Source organism: Bombus huntii, chromosome 9, assembly GCF_024542735.1.
Source record: "Bombus huntii isolate Logan2020A chromosome 9, iyBomHunt1.1, whole genome shotgun sequence".
In the NCBI taxonomy this organism is placed as follows: domain Eukaryota; kingdom Metazoa; phylum Arthropoda; class Insecta; order Hymenoptera; family Apidae; genus Bombus; species Bombus huntii.
In genome coordinates this window covers 14,550,962-14,568,285 of record NC_066246.1, presented here as the reverse complement: position 1 = coordinate 14,568,285, position 17,324 = coordinate 14,550,962, and the positions used below count along the sequence as shown (strand labels likewise).

The following is a 17,324-nucleotide window of genomic DNA, read 5'->3' as shown; positions in this document are numbered from 1 at the left end:
GGATCGATGCATACGAAATTTCATTTCGCTTCGAGGATTAAATTGAGAGGGCCAATTCTACCATCTATCGAATCGTGTTCTAACGTCAATTGTCAACTATTGGGCAACTAAGTGATTGTCAACGTGTTCAAAGCACCTAATCTATATTGTTCTCTTGTTGTTTGGACTTCTACCTTTAATTTAGTAAAAAAATTCTATCGATTAGTTATTTAGTTTCGTTTTTATCCCAATGTAAAAATGGAAGAACGAGACGCGCATTTCAGACATATTTTATTGTATCATTTCCGAAAAGGCAAGAACGCATCGCAGGCACACAAGAAGTTATGTGCCGTATATGGGAATGAAGCCTTGAAAGAAAGGCAGTGTCAAAATTGGTTTGCCGAATTTCGTTCTGGTGATTTTTCACTGAAAAATGCTCAACGATCTGGCCGTTCAGTTGAAGTTAATGGGACCCATATCAAGGCCATTATCGATTCAGATCGTCGTAGCACAACGCGTGAGATTGCAGAGAAGCTCAATGTATCGCATATATGCATTGAAAAAAAATTAAAACAGCTTGGCTATGTCAAGAAACTCGGTTTATGGGTCCCTCATCAGCTTAAGGAAATTCATTCGACGCAACGCATTAGCATCTGCGATTCGCTTCTGAAACGCAACGAAATTGATCCATTCCTGAAATGACTGATTACTGGCGACCAAAAGTGGATAATTTATAACAACGTTAATGGGAAAAGATCGTAGCTGATGCAAGATGAACCAGCCCAGACGATATCAAAAGCTGAGATTCATCAAGAAAAGATTATGCTGTCAGTTTGGTGGGATTATAAAGGAATTCTGTACTTTGAACCTTTACCAAGAAACCAAACGATTAATTCAAACGTATACGTTCAACAACTCGCCAAACTGAGCGATGCAGTTGAAGAAAAGCGGCCAGAATTGGCAAATCGTAAGACTGTTGTTTTCCAGCATGATAATGCAAAGCCCTACACATCTTTGATCACTCGCCAAAAATTATTGGAACTTAGGTTGGGATGTGTTGTCACATCCACCATATAGCCCTGATCTTACGCCTTCAGATTACCATTTATTTTGTTCCATGCAGAATTCCTTATGGTAAAATGTTTAATGACGCTGATGATGTAAAATCACATTTGATTCAGTTTTTTGCTGGCAAAAATCAGAAGTTTTATGAACATGGAACTACGACATTGTCCGAAAGATGCCAAAAGGTCATCGACAAAAACGAACAATACCTAATTGAATAAAGTTATATTTTTACGCAAAAATTTTGAATTTTTCTCCTTATTTAAAATACGCAATCACTTAGTTGCCAATCAATACGCTACTATATTAAACAAGGAGCCTTGGAACATCCAACAAATACAGGAAACGATAGTTCAAAAAATTAAAGAATTCTCTATGATCATAAAAGAATAATAGTTATAATTATAGTTATAATTTCATCGCGAATGAACGCGATTTCCCGAGCCAAAAAAACGAAAGAAACGTCGGTTCACAGAATAATATGAACGGGACTGAACAGCGAAAGAGAATAATCGTGGCAACTTTCTTCATTCCAGGGTCATCGATCATCCAGTTCGGAGTAAACACCGCGAAAGAAGAAATTCTCGATGCTGGACAACGTTAATATCAAGACGGGAGAGCGTGGAGCGGTTTCTGCTGATCGGAGAAGTTATTGTTCTTGCACGACGTCGCCATATTACCAGCGAAAACAGCTACTTCTGGGATAATCCGGCGAAGAAGCAAGCTACGTCCGGATCATTGAAGCACCACCATTTGTGCCGGATCGCTAATTCCACGCCCATTCTATGCTTTACTGCTGGTCGACCGATGGATTCAGGATATTTCTTGAAGCAACGTTTGGGAAATCTTCCAGAGAACGGAAACCGATATTTCTGACGACCGTTTGCGGTTTCAGCGGCTCGTTTCTCACCAGGAAACGGCTGCTTACCGACAGATTTTTGATGAGTTCGATCCACGGAAGTCCAGCCATTGGTCAATTTGAGACGTTGTTGTTACAGATACAGAAACTTCTTTCATATTTTTTACTCCTGTTTTGTCCTTCAAAACGCTTTATATATATGTATATAGTACATATAATATTTTTTCCATTCTTAATTCTATACTTTTTTCAATCCTACTGTATTCTTTGAGCCGTTCTAAAATGGATCATTTCAATCGCTTAATCGTGTTTTTCCTATTTGTGAGAAATGGTTTAAATCTGGGTTAGTTTTAAATTAAAAACACTTGAAAGACTCTTTTAGACTGCGAAAAAAATTATTTTCTCTTACTTGTTGATGGTAGAAACACTTTTTCGAGCGGTTTTGCAAAGAACACACAACGCGCTAAAATTTAAAATTAGTTTCATTAAAAACAGATACTTTTATCATTTAGTTAACTAATAATCTATAAAAATATACATAACATCGAGTATGGAATGGTTAAGTATAAGCATGCTAAAACAACGTTGCTTGTTAAAACAACGGTGAAATTTTAAAACGAAAATTCAAAGGACCATAATACAAAATTGGGATGCCTATAATAGAGACCATAATGTGTTAAAAAGGGAAGTTGGTAAATAAAATACGTTCTCTGATATTGTTTTCTTGTATATGGTATAAAGTTGAATAAAATGGTTTTGAAAATGGTCTGGTTGAAATGTTCTTGTTATTAAGAAAGCACGATTAAAGTATTAGCAGTAAATCGTTGGTAGCCATTTATGCGAAGTCCTACCGATGCTTCTTACCTCCTTGTACCCGCCAGTTGTCCCCGTTTTCACAAAGAACTTTATTCAATAACGCAATTAAGACCACGGCAATGGAACGTTCGCGTGTAACGATCGAATTAAGCGCAACGAAACGTTCTCGGTCCAAAACTAAGTACCCCACAACCGTAATGCATTTCGGATTGCAAGTTTCTAAATAAGAAGTTGAGTCGCGTGAAACCTTCGTTAAAAATCCCATTTGTTCCTAGTACTTCGGTGTAAACCATAGTGATTAAAATGATTTATTTCTTCGTTTATATTGTAATCACAGTATCGTTCGATATTCTGCAGCTAAGATGGTATTCCATTTATCTAAACCCATTGAAGAACAGACAGTTCGTAGAATAGTAGCAGTTCACTGATCTTCCACGCTACTTTCACACAAGTTCACGTTCGGATAAGTGATCTCAGCCTAAAGGAATCTGTTTAAACATGCGGACAATTGAATTCTCTTCTAGGTTTCTATAGAAAACCGCTCCTAATGCCAATTGCGTGGATATTTTTACGTGAAAATTCACACAAACAATTTTGAACGTCCAAGCTTCAACTCACATTTACAATTCATACATCAAATACATACATACATACATTCGCATACAATTCATACATATCGATCATTGACTTTGTAAAAACGCATAGACAGAGATGAAAGAGCTTAACAAACGCGCACGATTACGCAACGATAATTACTCGAGTATTACAATACATAAAATAGCATTCCGTTAAACAAAACTCGTATAACAAAATTCCACTGTATCATATTGATACATATCATATTGATATCTAGAACTATACTTACCCTAATCGAGAACAGTCGGTATCTTCTTCCTTCTTGCTTATCAATTTCAACGCGCATTCGTATCACGCTTGAGGAACACACAGGCGAAGGAACACGATACGAAGCGAACACACAGTAACGATAATAGGGAACGAGAGGCGATCCAAGTGTTCGCGGCGGTTTCAATCTCTGTCGGGATCGGTATTAATATTTATCGAGCGTTTTCGAGGCGCAGTAAATATGGAGCGAAGCCGTGGTGCGGCGCGTACGATAATTTCATTGCTTAATTCGAGCGCGCCGAGCATCTGGCCCAGAGGGTCGAGCGAAGAGGGCGCAGAAAATCGGCCAACGCCACGCGTGCTCGTTCGTTTTTCGTGGCCGCGAAATCACCATACCCTCGCTGAAGATACCCGATGGCTGTAAACAATCGTTTCGTACCGGCCGAAAAATATTACGTCTTCATGGACACCGAGGTTACGCGGTCGCTATAATTTTGTGATTAAACTCCTTCTGCCATGCTGTGTGTGCGTGGCCGTTCGCCTGTTTCCTCTCTACATATGCGTTTATCCTGTATCGACGATAAGGAAAGAGGAACGAAAGAAAGGTAGCGAAAGAGAGACAAAAAGGAGGGTGAAGAAGAAGGGGGAACGCGAAGGCCGTGGATCGATCGATGATAATGATCCCGTTGATGATAGCTCGCTCGTTATTATACGCGTCTCATCGGTTAAACGAAAGAGGAAAGACGTACCTATAAAGAGATGCAAAAGGAAGAGAAAGAAGAAAAAAGGAAGGGAGAGTGGGATAAGAGGTGCGTTCGTGTTTTAAGAGCTGGAAGCGATTGGTCGACGCCATTACTCACACCGTTTGCGCCTGCCACATGGCTCGATGGATCTTTTCTTCTCTGCTCGAGCCCCTGTTCCACTTTCTTCGTTCTTCTTTTGAGTTTGTAACTTGCACTTTCACGGGTATCCGATGTGCATGATTGTTAGGCTACGTGCGTGCATTTGTTGTCACGTGTGCTTGAATGAAAAAGTTATGGAAGTTTGTTAGATAAATGGAAGATTGTCGGATAGCGTCGGATAGAATTTATATTATTTATCACATTAATACACTGTATCTCTGATCTTTTATATCCTTGCATTATATATTTCTACATATTAACACGAATTACCTTTGTATTAACGCTTGCACTCCTATGTCGAGTGTGACCCGACATTAGTTTTTAGCTCAGGAGCTCCTTTGTCGAGTCCGAAACGTGCGAAGGAAAAGCAGGATTGCGTCCTGTTAATTGTTTCAAGATATATCATACACTTAAAAATTACAAAATACAACAATAGCGTGAATAAAACTGGTATTTAAGTGAATTTCTTTCTTACCTTATTTATTTAAATTGTCTTATTTTTTAGTTAAAGTAAATTTCAAATAAAACACTTAAAAATGTTGGAAGCTGCAGCTAACGAAATTGAAACAAATTTCGGAGTGCAAAGGGTTTAAGGAACGAAGTATGCCGTGTTTGAAATATCCTTTCCTTCTTCCAGAAAAATAGATAGTTTTCACTATAAAAAAGAAGAACATAGAAGACATTATTTATTCTTGTTGAAAAATCAAACTCTGGATACGATAGAATAAAATTGTAACGCTAATTTTTATAGATTTGAACTATTTTTTGCTTACATACTGCTAAATCTGATTTTATCTCTTGCACCTTGTATTTGTACGAGTATGAAAAATCTTAAGCTGGTTTTACAGTTACTTTTTTCCTTAACACGCGATACTTCTGGTACTTTGACATTTATCAAAGGACATAATCCGATTGCATAACGCGCGATTAATTTCCGATGTCTTCACACGACAACAACCGTCAGAAAATTCTAACTTTCCATTTCTCGGCCGTCTATTTGGATTCGTCATATCGTCTCATATTCACAGACAAACAATATGGTGGCAGCTCGTTGGCTACGCGAAACGATCCGTCAAATTGGCCTTATCGCGGTGTGTCTGTGCGTTTATGCGAACCCTGCCATTAGCGGGAAACCGACGCGCGTCAATCCGTTTTAAAAGTGGTGCGTCAAACTCGCACGCCAGCACCAGGATCCCAAGGAACACGTGCACGCTCGTCGAAGGGAAACGTGTTCATACGACTCGTCAACGGCTTGTTAAACACGACGATGGCGCGTGAACACTGTACACGAACAGAAAGTTCAACAAGGGTTCATCGACTGGAACCGTGCATCATTGCAAATGAATTCGCGTGCAGCATTTAGGTAACTTAATCGTATAATAGAACGCCTATTAGTATCCAGAAAAACTGGAAACCACTTTAAAAACAACCATCTATTACACGTGTATTCGATTTCTGAAGATTAACGATTCTAGATAGTTTAAGACTTAACTTTAACCTTTCGTAGTATGTGATCAAGTTTCAGCACCAATGAATTTTTATTTAATTAACGAGGCAAGCGAGTAGGAGACAATTTTATTCGAACGTTCTTTTGATATAGTAGCGATGAAGCAGCGTGGTGTTGCAGAAGTACAAGAAACGCGGCTTATCTTTGTGCGCTTTGGAAGACTACGAGTATCCGAGGCTCTGCAAAGATTAGCTTCCAATCTACGAGGCAATGTATTAGGTCGTTCGAAAAGTTTCTTTCATTTTATAAGGAAATAATGGATGCACAACATTTTCCGTTTTATATTATTTTATCGAATTACGTACGATCCATTTTGTTCTATAAAGATATAGATCACAACATTCGACAGAGCAGGTTTCATGTTTCTATAAAGATGCATCGTTGTAAAAGACGTGTCTATAAAAGAAAGACACTTTTCGGACAAACTAATATTTCTCGATACATTGCTTCTATTTTGTAATATTTTCTGTACCACTTCGATCTTCCGTTCCATCACGGCATGTAAAAAGTATGTTTCTGTGCAGCGCACTAAATAATTGCAAACAATTTCTTCATACTCGAAACGAAGTATCAGAATAGTAGATATGTTACGTCCGGTGACTCTTTACATCAAACAGAATTCATCCCTCGGTCAACGCGACCACTCGCTGTGCAAATATAATTAGTCGGACCGTAATAATCGTAAGAAACTGTCATAAACCTAAGCTTTTCAATTTTACCGTTAAGGCCGTTAATTGGTATAAAACACCTTCAACTCAAGAGGTTCCTTATGGCTATTGCTCCATCAGGTAAAAAATGAGAAAGTCGGCTTTTTCCCATGTTCGACGGTTATTTCCACCCGCACGCAACCGGTGGTGGGGCGACCAGCAATAGTTTTCCTCTGCGACAGCATCAGATCAGTCAACATCTCTTCACTGTCTATATCTACTTTAGATCAGTCATCTGTTTAACTTATATGTCTACAAGTTGTTGAAATAAAGTGTAAATTGTAATTTGTTAACTCAGTGTTATAATCAATTCAACCACCTCTGTTATCCTAAATGAAATAGGGGATCGATCACTTCATGGCGCCGATTGTATAATCGTAACGAGAATTTACGACTCCTGTTGACGCGCTTCCTCGAGATCGCGTCTCTCCGCGAACGGTCGAACAAGATATAAAATATGAAATAGACTACGAATAGATTATATAATATAAATAAATAATATAATATAAGTAAAATATTAAAAAATCAAGTTAAATTACAAGTTAGAAAAAAGTACAATTATACCGGTGCTTGAATAACTTACTTAACTTATTTTTAAAAAAGTGATCAAGAACAGGCTAGAAGGACGTAATTAAATAATCGTCTTCTTATTAAATTTCCATAAAAGTTACACCATTCGATTTTTCTCGTCATCAGCATGGAATAAAACGTGTCTCAAAATTGCTCTTTTCCGTCAAACACGAACCTGTAACCTAAAGATTTTCATATTATTTCATATTATTCGACCAAGATCAAATAAATCTTAAAGAACTTAAAAAAAATTTGTTCAATAAGAATATTGATGATGAACGTTGAATAATTAAAAAGATAAAAAGGTAGAACATCAGATACGAGAATTTTTGGATCGATTGAATCGATGTTCGTGGGCCATGACGCAACGACGCGACGCGACATGACAGTCTTTTTGTCCAGAACGTTATGAAGATGTCGCTGAACAAACGCCACCATGGAGACGTGCGAAGCGTTTACAAAACGCTTACGCGTACCATGGGCCGCGTACACATCAACGCCGGTCGCATTATCTGATGGCACCGACATACGTCTTCGCTGTCAGCCGATCGTTAAGGGAACAATCAGACATGTCGGAGACGGATCGGCTGCCAACCACTTCTACCCTTCCTCTCTTTGATCGCAATCCTCTTTTTCCTTCTTCACTATTCTTTTATTCCTTCCTGTGACACGTCTTTCCATTCGCAAACGTCGAATCCGTCACTTTGTTTCGCAGCTTCTTCGACTATATAATAAAAAATAAGCGATAAAAAGATTCATCATTTACATGAATTGATATAAAATTTTACAGAATTTCGCTTTTTTGCTACGGTAGAATATTATATGTTTATTTATCTGCTATAAAATCTAATTTGTAACCGCGTGAGACATGGAATGATTTCATCTGTTCACCGTGTTATAAGGTTATACTTTGTTAGCGTTATAAAGTGTCATAAAGTATAGGAAACTAGACAACATCGAAAATTCTACGTCAAAATTTGTAATATTTGTAACGTCAGATCCAATAAACGTATACTTTTAAATGGATAGCTGCTAAATTTTAATTAATAATTGCGCTGTGCACAATAACATTTAAAACTTACAAAGTTCGTAGTATACATATATTATTGTTGTCCTATCTCTCACATCCGCTAAATTGGTTTTATTTGATCAATCAATCCATGTTATTAGTTAACCTTAACCTATAATTCATACTACAAACACGACAAATTTTTCAATTTTGGTCCACAAATATCACAAATCTCCACACAATATCATAAAACAAGAAGTTAAATTCAAAATTACTAAAGGATTGCCATTTTTCATTTGGTAGGGCGTATCATTCTTATAAAACGATCTATAACCGTTTTACGCAACGCTGGAAAGATCCAATGGCGGACCGAATGGAAATTCGATTACTCGTGTCCCGCAGGTGTTTCCCTCGCGGTGTCCCTTTATTACGTGACAATATTGCAAACGCTTCTTGTCGGCAATAAAGCGTCTTAAGATCCGTGCCAGATGTCACCGTAGGTAGCGTCATATACGAGACCGAAATCTCAAATATTAGCAGATTCCCGGCCGGATAGAGAGAATGGTGCACGTCCACGCTCTAATATCGCAGCTTTTTTCCAGCCCTCGGCGATGCGATGCGCGCCGCGACATGTGCGCGAAACGGCTTATGAAACTTTCGTCGAGCACAGCCATCGCGAATAGCTATCATCCCCGACATTACTTATCTCCGACTGATGAAACTGGAGTATACATGAAACAAGTGTTTAAAGAAAATAAAAATGACGTCCTTAGTTATACTTTCGATGTGTGTACTTATATCGTTTATTCTCGCTTGATGAAATTTTTAGAAAAAAACTTTTTCTTTTTATATGAAATAGGATATTGCAATTTTGATAAGGTAAAATATATTTAACTTTGCTATTTCTTCACAGTTTCGCTATTTAATATTTAATTATTAAAATTGTATATTTTCATATACATACATATTTTAGATGATCAGAAGAATTATTTGAAAAGGTTGTAAATATCTGTAATTCGTGGAATATGTCATGCACTGCCATCTATTCATATTTCCTCGAATCTGAATTTTTTTGACATTTAACCATCTGTCGATAAATTAGAAGTGAGAAATAAATCTTTATTACCACCACTGTCTTACCGCATCGCAATGCTGACAATCAATAATGTTCACGCGCCATTATTTCGCGCACCGATGATTCCAGCGTTATGTAACGATGTCAACGAAGTCTACTTCGATTTTTCTTTAATTTCATATCGTAAATTTGTGAAATAACACGCAAACAACATAATGTCCTTAGTGTATTTATTTTTTTTTCATATGAATTATGTATATACATGTGAATTCTTTTGAGACAAACATCACGGTCTCCATGCCTCTTAGTATTCGAGCTTAATCCTTTCAATGTGTAATGAGAGAAAAAAAGGATGATGTTCTTTCCTGATGACGTAGTGATAAAATAAGATGATGTCACAATGATAGCTACGACGTAGCATACCCTACTGCAAAGTAGCTTCATCACATTGTCAATTCCTGAAACCAACAAAAAACAAAGTATAAGTTTTTAAATGATATAGGTGAAATCGTTTTTTTTATACACAGATTTAATCAGTCTGCCAAGATTTTCAACAATATTATAAATCTGATTATAAAATAAATGCGAAACCGTTGGTAAAATCATCACATAATTGTGTTCTATAAAATTTTGTATTTCCGTTTGTAAACTTACCATAATAGCATTGACAATATCATTCTGATTATTTTTAAGAGCTTTAATAGCCTTCCCTCGAGACACATTGGCTTGACACATTACTAGGTCAATGTCTTTTTCTTCGACACCCGTTTCGTCTACTTCTTCTTCTGATTCTTCTTGTATTGGTGCAACAACCTTTAAAAATACAAAGTTAAAAGATAAAGTTAGTATCAAATATGAAATGTTGCGTTAGAGTTTTTTATAGCAACCAAATACGATATCTTACCGTAGTACTACCGCCAGCTTCAGTTGCTGGAATAACTGGTGGTTCCTTAAACTTCTCAGCTGCTGCTACTTGAGCTTGTTGGCTCAGATCCTCAATCTGTAAAACAAATAATTTCGTTAAATAATTAAAAACCATAACATTTGAAAAAACATGCAATTATTAAACCTATCAGTCTGCCAAGGAAATTTTTCTACATTTCCTTAATTCATAGTATGCGAAACACAAAACTAATCATCACCTTCTCTGAGATATTATTTCTCTAACATACTACTTCAAGTTATTTCCATAATTTTACCTTGGCTTCGCCAAACACTATGTAAGTATCTGAAGCTGGATTCTTTAACACATCTGGCTTATTGATTACAAAGAGAATATTTTTTGATTTACGAATAGTCACTCTGTTAACTCCTTGCACCTGAACAAAACAATTTCAAGTATTTATTTATTCATACATATAAAAAATATATGGCATATTGCATTCATCTAACATACAGGCTTTAATCCCAATTTGCTCATAAGCTTCCTGGCTTTTTTCTCTCCTCGACTTTGTTTTGCTTTAGAAACCATATCAATGGGAAGACCAGTGACAGTTGTCCCTGGGAAACCAACAGTACCCCCAGCTCCTGCATCGTCCAATTCCGGGATAGTATCATCTGAATCTGTATCAGTTCCAGATCCTGCTGCAGCTGCTTCGACCTTAGTAGGTTCAGAGCTTGCAGCTTTGTCGAGTTCAGTTAATTCTGGCATATTTGTTGATCTGTAACAAATAATTACATTAAATAAATAATAATATACATTTACCACTTTTTATTATATATTACAAACTGAAATAAATTGCAAAATATATATGGTCAGCATTTACTCTTTTTGTAAAAAGTATAATTTTATACGATATGAACGAATCTGTATATTAACATAATTTATACATTGATACAATCATTCTCCATAAAAGTCGGCCACACGTGTATTACACCGGGTTAACAAAATCTGCCCCACCTAATATACCCTCGTTTGTAGTATGACTTTCAATGAACATGAACGACTTCGCAAGTGTAGATAAAATAACGATGAGATTGATGAACAAATTGTATGTTATTAATAAATATAAAACAATTAAATGGAGAAAATAAACACTTATCACACAATGATTGTAACAGACAAATGGACGTTGTTATGGCGCCCACTGAAGGTAGTCGAAAAATACTTGCAAAGATACGACCGACAATTCCCGTTGCTATTTATGTTTAACTATCGTGACAAGATTAATTGCGTTCCAATAATTGTGAGTGACACATTTTCAGTCTATCCGCGTTTTTATACGGTGTTTTATATCGTTATGCAGCACGATGAATTTCGTGCGTGAAAATCATCGAAGCACAAACATTTCGCACGTTCATCGTTGACAATAAATCATTACACGCGATATGATTCACACAAAGGGATATGTTTGTTACTTGTCTCTCGATATTCGCGCTCTTTTACTATCATTACAGAACGATGCCGAAAAAATCGTTAGATTTACCTCGAACGATAATCCGTCGACGACCGAGCACTATTTTTACCATGTAAACTGAGACCAATTCACACGTGTACTCGTATGAGCATAATTTTGTACTTTTAAGAACACAAAGCGCAAGCAGACATTTTGTTAAATCAGCACCCGCAATTGACTACGCAAACCAAAGAGAAAACATTGCGTTTTACGGAATTCATTTCGAAAATAATTTCAAGAATATTAAACACGAATAAATATTAAAAAGAATATAAAAAGTTTATTAAAAAGGGAAATATTTACATGTATGTATATCCGTACATTTATATGTATGTATGTATATCTCCATGTATAGTATAATGAAAACTATAATATATGTTTATAGTGTACACATATTGTAGTACGCATATTTTATAACAGTTTTACAATGGAAATTACTTCTACATATTTTTTTTAAGGTTCATCGGAAATTCATCGATATCTATTTTTTCTATGCTTTCTTCACGATTATGTACTTTTTTTCGTTCCGATTCCGCAGTATCTAGTTAATCTACATAATTGCAATTATTTTTTTTAGAAAAAATATTGAATTATAAACATGTTTAATTGTTATTAACTCTATTGAGTTCCTTACCACATGTATTTTTTTCTGATTTAGTATCTGTATCAGTATCTTTAGTATCAGTAACAGATTCAATCTCTTTCAACGTTTCTGTAGATCTTTCAACTGCTTTCATATCTAAATTTAAAAATAATTTAAAAATAATTGACTCAGATTATTTTTTTTAAATCAATAAGATCATAGTAAGTATACTCGTAAGATCACGTATTTATTTTCCTTTCAAACCTGAATCAGATGTATCCTTTGATTCAGTTTGTTCATCTTCCAAAAGTTCTGTACTGGTGTTAGCTGATAAATGTTCAGAATTGTTTAAAGATGGATTACTAAGTGTAATACTGTGTTCTAGTTTTGGAGCAGATGGCTTCTGTTTCCTTGCAGGATTCAAAAAATTGCAGTAACAACATCTAAATCCTACAAAATAAAAATACATATATTTTGAATATTTATTATTATAATTAAATTTTTATACATAATTCTTGCTGGCAGATTATAACAAATATTTACCAAAATATTCAAATTCCTCTTTGAGAGCCATTCCATTGTGCAACTCACAACCTCGACAAATTAATGCATATCGATTAGATGGACCATCCCCAATGAGATAATCAATTATTCGATCCAAATTAGTCCTTTGCGGCGATAATATTGGACGTGGTAAGATTGATGAACAGAATAAAGGAGACTCTATTATGTAAAATTTTGCTTTGATAAATTTACAATAGAAGGTAATAAAATACAAATGAAATAAAAAAATAAAAGTTATTAACTGTAATCCACAGGATACTAACTATGATTCTGATTTGGAGTATTGACTAGTTTATCACTACTCTGAAGAGGAGTATTTGGTAAATTGCGAACAGGAGTTATGCCAGCTGGGGCAGGGCCAGTGTTAGAAGATACGCAGCTTTGCGCATTTAATGCTTGATTTTGACTTATTGTTACACGCTTCCTCAGTTCCCCAAAAGGAGATCTAGCAAATTTTATACATTGTGGTGTACTAGATTGTTCAGGAATTTCTATTGCAGGCTAAAATGAAAGATTCTTTTAATAGATGCATTGCCTTCCTTTTCAAACTGTTTTCATATAACTAACTGTTTGAGATATAAACCTGTATATTATAGACAACTGAAAAATGAGTTAAAATAAAGAAAATTATATTAATACTATAGTCAATGCACTTACTGGAGTCATTCTTAGTTGATCAGGCGCAAACTTTAACAGAATTTCTTTAGCTTTTTTATATGTTTCAATCTCTGCAACTACATCCAGAATTTTCTTTTTTTCAGATTGCATATAGATTAATCTATCTTGATTTTTAGAAATTTTATATTTATAATACCAGGTTACCATCTTTTTTGTAAGCAATATTCTGTGACAATGAGATACATTTTGTCATACCTCTTGAATAATTTAGTAAAGGAAATAAATACAATTAGAATACTTACAAAATTGGAAAAATTAACAGTGGAATGATATAAAATATTTGATCATATAGTGATGCAGGGGAGAAATAGAAGTAAAAAATGAATGCTGTTATAATATAAAGTATCGCACTGTATAATATCAGAATTCCAATAATTTTTTTATGTCTTTGTTCTATACTATATCCATATCTTTCCATTTCTTTAATTTTCTGTTACGGAAGGAATTTTTGATTACTTATCTAATTATCAACATAAATATAGTTATCAACAAGTAAAAGAATATAAATATTTTACCACATCAAGATCCTCCAAAATTTCAATTGTTGTTTTCTTCCTCTGAAATGTAAAAATAATTTACATTATAAATTTATATTACAAATATTGGCATATTTATATATGAGATCAATTTTCTAGAAGTATTTATTTTACTTTATGAGCATTACATTATATACATTACATTTATTCTCTTTTTCCCTTAGTATATATATTTACATATTTTAAAAAAGATGAATTTCAATTATTGAATTGAAATGAATTCAGCACAATGAACCAAGGATGTTCTTGGCATAATAATTAATATGAAACTTTATAAATAACTACATGCATAGCATATTTAATTAAAACTTTTGTTTGGAAGTATGATATCATATTTTTATATAGTAGTTTTTATTATGTGACATGAAACACATACGTTTATACGTTTATACGTTCTCATATATTTCTATTTAAAAGATATTTACAGATATCTCTATGTATATAATTTTTCAACTGTTTTTAATTCAACAGTGACAAAATTGAAATAATATGGATGTAATGTCATTGTATAGCAATTTCGTATTGCGTGACAATTCTATATGAATTTCAAATCGATGTTGATTAATCATTCAATATTATGAATCTTATTCTAATTAGGTTAAAAAGCTTAAATCTCCTCTTTATAAAAATTAAAGGTTATAAACTTTTAAGTCATAAATTTGTACTACTTATAAAATAATATAGTATGTACTTATAAAAAGTTGATGCACTGACTTACGCTAAATCTTGATAGAAATCTAAACAAGATTTCCATCTTAACCAACCGTTGGTGCCGATCAATCCAAATTTAAACTTAAATCACTTTGTGTTTTGTTTCGATGTTTATAGTTTCAATATTTATAAGTGTCATGATTTCTAACATATTTGTCATGACCTTTATAAAAAAGTACTTTTATGGCACAAGATGTTCATTTAAATAATATATCGGTAAATTAGTAGATATCAAAAAATTTTCTTTTCACTTGTCACTTTCTGTTGAATAAATCAATTGAGCATAAATATATTGTTTTCAATTAAAATGTGTATTAAGTTACGTTCCTTGTTATTTCGTGTTCGTTCCTATCGGCTATTCACCAGTCGAGATACGCTCCGTTTGAAACTACAAATCAAACTGATACGAACAACTCTACATTGTATGTATATGTTATAGAATAACGACTCGGCTTGTGCATCAATAAGAAAGAAATGCAAAGAAATAAATAAAATATATGTTAATATTATATATCACTAAAAATATTATAAATACTTGTAAAAATAATTGCAGCTATTCTTCCGAGAACGACCTTTAATTTAGACGAAACATTGAAAATATAATAGGTTCCTTTTAGATAAAAACAATGTTTAGGAGACAAATTTTTGACGTCTCAAAAATTAAGGCATCTTTTTAACATTTTTCATCTTTCCTACACATATTGAAGTATAATTTTTATGTATACAGTATAAACTTCAAACATGATATTATTATACATACATAAATAGAACAGAGGTATTATGGTCGATCACATAATAATCGATACATTCCTATTACTTTTATTGTATACGAAACAGTAGAGAGTAAATGGTAAAAATTTAGGCATCTTTCCTGTTAAATTACCTGAAAAAAAAGCTAGTTTGCATTTAATAACAAAGATATTATTATAACAACTCCATGGAGTTGTATAATTTTTATATAAGATGAAATCATTTATAAAAAAAAAAAAGATGAATTTATACAGTTTTCAGTGTGATATGTCTATTATTATGTACTGTTTTCGATCCCATTTCGATATATTCATTGATAGAAGGGATTGCCTGTTCTACAAGTACTATTTCCGCAGCAGACATCTTTGGTAGTCCAAAATTTTTTTGTATGCCGCCTGGGCCGAATTGCAATTGGCTGGTGAAGTAGCGACATCCCGGCAAAATATTTGATCGTACATAAGCAGAGGAAATAACATTTTTATAACCGCTAAGTCCTTCGACAAGCGCAAGGATTAATTTGGCAGCTGCAGCTCCATCAGACAGCACTGGACCTTTAAATTCAATATTTGCCATTTCTTTATCTGCAGTACGTAATGATTGTAACAACATTTCTTGTTGCGCCTACATGAATTTTTTATATAAGGTGTTAGAATGTGCATAAAAGAATTCTCTCCCTAAATATATATAACAGTTTAATGTAAATGACTACATTTTCATACATTGTTAAATCGATTGATTGGAGAAGCACACGACAAAAGGGGAACAATAGTGTTTGAATCTGCCCCGCCAACCATTGGAACTGATAAGAATGCAGGATTTAAATCCAGAAGATTCGCGGTTAATGCCTCCATTCGCATACGATCATGTGCAGTGGAACCAATAATTCTGTCTGGATCCCACCATCCAGCAAGTTTGTAAATTTCTGACACCATGGGAAGTATAGCCGTTACTGGCCGAGTAAAAACAGCTACCAAAGATTCTGAACTCAATTGCACCATTTGCTCAGCCATTTCGCTCACGTATGTTGATGCAGCCTCAAATTGTGCTGCGGGACTTACATCAATATTAGCATTTGTCTCATCCATCAATGCGATAATATCTATCTGTAAATCATATCGATTTCTACGTATCAATTTTATCAACGTTGGGTCAGTGTTGTATTGGAGACTGTACTGCTCATTTTGTTTCATTGTTTAATAAATAAATACATACTTCTTTAAGAGCTTCTTTTAAATGTTTTCTTTTAAAATATTTTACACGAGGTGATGTGTCAATATGACTAATATCTAAAATTGCATTAGCCAATGAATCTTTTGTATCTACCACATGTATTCGTTTTATAAGACGAAATTGTTTTAGAAGAACAGCAGCGTACATCAATGACTCGCCGCCTCCAATCATGCAAACTTTTATGTCACCTTTATGATCTGGTGAAAAGGAATCATAATTTTTTAATTGAGGTTTGATGTTAACATTAGCTTCTTTTTTCGATTTTTGACCATTTCCTTTATCTTTTGCACATTTTGATTTTTCATCGTCAATCGGCATATTTGAAATGTTGCGGTAAAAACGGCGTGGAATGCATTTTTCCATAGATACCAAAAGATATCGCTTTGATCCAATCATATCCAAACATTAATTTTTATGTGAATCATTGACGATAATTTCTTAATACTGTCGAAGATGATAAAAAGATAGAATTTGGAGAATGCTTAGGTTATTGACTTAAAAGTACATTGATTCTAACATAAAGATATAAAGATAGAGTGCGTGA

At 34.3% G+C, this 17,324-nt stretch overlaps 3 protein-coding genes and 1 long non-coding RNA gene across 9 annotated transcripts; 1 reads left to right on the top strand and 3 right to left on the bottom strand.

Annotated features, from left to right (window-relative positions):
* Positions 1-9,545: 9,545 nt before the first annotated feature.
* LOC126869827 (nascent polypeptide-associated complex subunit alpha) lies at positions 9,546-11,917 on the bottom strand. 4 transcript variants are annotated; one of them, XM_050626896.1, is made up of 6 exons: positions 11,759-11,917; positions 10,729-10,993; positions 10,532-10,651; positions 10,237-10,332; positions 9,987-10,145; positions 9,546-9,790 (listed from the first exon to the last, which is right to left on the bottom strand). In XM_050626896.1, exons 2-6 carry the CDS (start codon positions 10,981-10,983, stop codon positions 9,776-9,778), a joined length of 645 nt encoding a protein of 214 aa, XP_050482853.1. In that variant the 5' UTR covers positions 10,984-10,993; positions 11,759-11,917; the 3' UTR covers positions 9,546-9,775. The 4 variants fall into 4 exon arrangements, with proteins under 4 accessions (XP_050482853.1, XP_050482854.1, XP_050482856.1 ...); XM_050626897.1 differs by lacking the exon at positions 11,759-11,917 and adding an exon at positions 11,445-11,730; XM_050626899.1 differs by lacking the exon at positions 11,759-11,917 and adding an exon at positions 11,456-11,730.
* Positions 11,918-11,986: 69 nt separating this feature from the next.
* Positions 11,987-14,956, bottom strand: LOC126869814 (endoplasmic reticulum junction formation protein lunapark-A-like). 2 transcript variants are annotated; one of them, XM_050626871.1, is made up of 9 exons: positions 14,808-14,956; positions 14,069-14,110; positions 13,796-13,983; positions 13,533-13,719; positions 13,139-13,376; positions 12,855-13,034; positions 12,576-12,761; positions 12,363-12,467; positions 11,987-12,278 (listed from the first exon to the last, which is right to left on the bottom strand). In XM_050626871.1, the coding sequence occupies exons 1-9, from the start codon at positions 14,841-14,843 to the stop codon at positions 12,274-12,276; spliced, it is 1,167 nt and encodes a 388-aa protein (XP_050482828.1). In that variant the 5' UTR covers positions 14,844-14,956; the 3' UTR covers positions 11,987-12,273. The 2 variants fall into 2 exon arrangements, with proteins under 2 accessions (XP_050482828.1, XP_050482827.1); XM_050626870.1 differs by having other exon boundaries at positions 11,987-12,467.
* On the top strand, positions 12,856-13,518 carry LOC126869834 (uncharacterized). The gene is made up of 2 exons (XR_007691019.1): positions 12,856-13,004; positions 13,130-13,518. It is a non-coding gene; the product is annotated as an uncharacterized LOC126869834 (long non-coding RNA).
* Positions 14,808-17,316, bottom strand: LOC126869816 (malate dehydrogenase, mitochondrial-like). 2 transcript variants are annotated; one of them, XM_050626873.1, is made up of 4 exons: positions 16,763-17,316; positions 16,270-16,653; positions 15,836-16,171; positions 14,808-15,683 (listed from the first exon to the last, which is right to left on the bottom strand). In XM_050626873.1, the coding sequence occupies exons 1-4, from the start codon at positions 17,174-17,176 to the stop codon at positions 15,675-15,677; spliced, it is 1,143 nt and encodes a 380-aa protein (XP_050482830.1). In that variant the 5' UTR covers positions 17,177-17,316; the 3' UTR covers positions 14,808-15,674. The 2 variants fall into 2 exon arrangements, with proteins under 2 accessions (XP_050482830.1, XP_050482829.1); XM_050626872.1 differs by having other exon boundaries at positions 14,808-16,171; positions 16,763-17,315.
* Positions 17,317-17,324: the final 8 nt, after the last annotated feature.

Coding starts and splice junctions, on each gene's coding strand:
- LOC126869827 (XM_050626896.1), bottom strand. CDS start 10,983: ATGCCAGAATTAACTGAACTCGACAAAGCTGCAAGCTCTGAACCTACT. Junction 10,652..10,728: donor GCAAATTGGGATTAAAGCCT/GTATGTTAGATG, acceptor TGTTTTGTTCAG/GTGCAAGGAGTTAACAGAGT. Junction 10,333..10,531: donor TAGTGTTTGGCGAAGCCAAG/GTAAAATTATGG, acceptor TTTGTTTTACAG/ATTGAGGATCTGAGCCAACA.
- LOC126869814 (XM_050626870.1), bottom strand. CDS start 14,843: ATGGAAATCTTGTTTAGATTTCTATCAAGATTTAGC. Junction 13,984..14,068: donor TTTTGGAGGATCTTGATGTG/GTAAAATATTTA, acceptor CTTCCGTAACAG/AAAATTAAAGAAATGGAAAG. Junction 13,377..13,532: donor ATCAACTAAGAATGACTCCA/GTAAGTGCATTG, acceptor CTTTCATTTTAG/CCTGCAATAGAAATTCCTGA.
- LOC126869816 (XM_050626872.1), bottom strand. CDS start 17,176: ATGATTGGATCAAAGCGATATCTTTTGGTATCTATGGAAAAATGCATT. Junction 16,654..16,762: donor TAAAAGAAGCTCTTAAAGAA/GTATGTATTTAT, acceptor TATGATTTACAG/ATAGATATTATCGCATTGAT. Junction 16,172..16,269: donor CAATCAATCGATTTAACAAT/GTATGAAAATGT, acceptor AAATTCATGTAG/GCGCAACAAGAAATGTTGTT.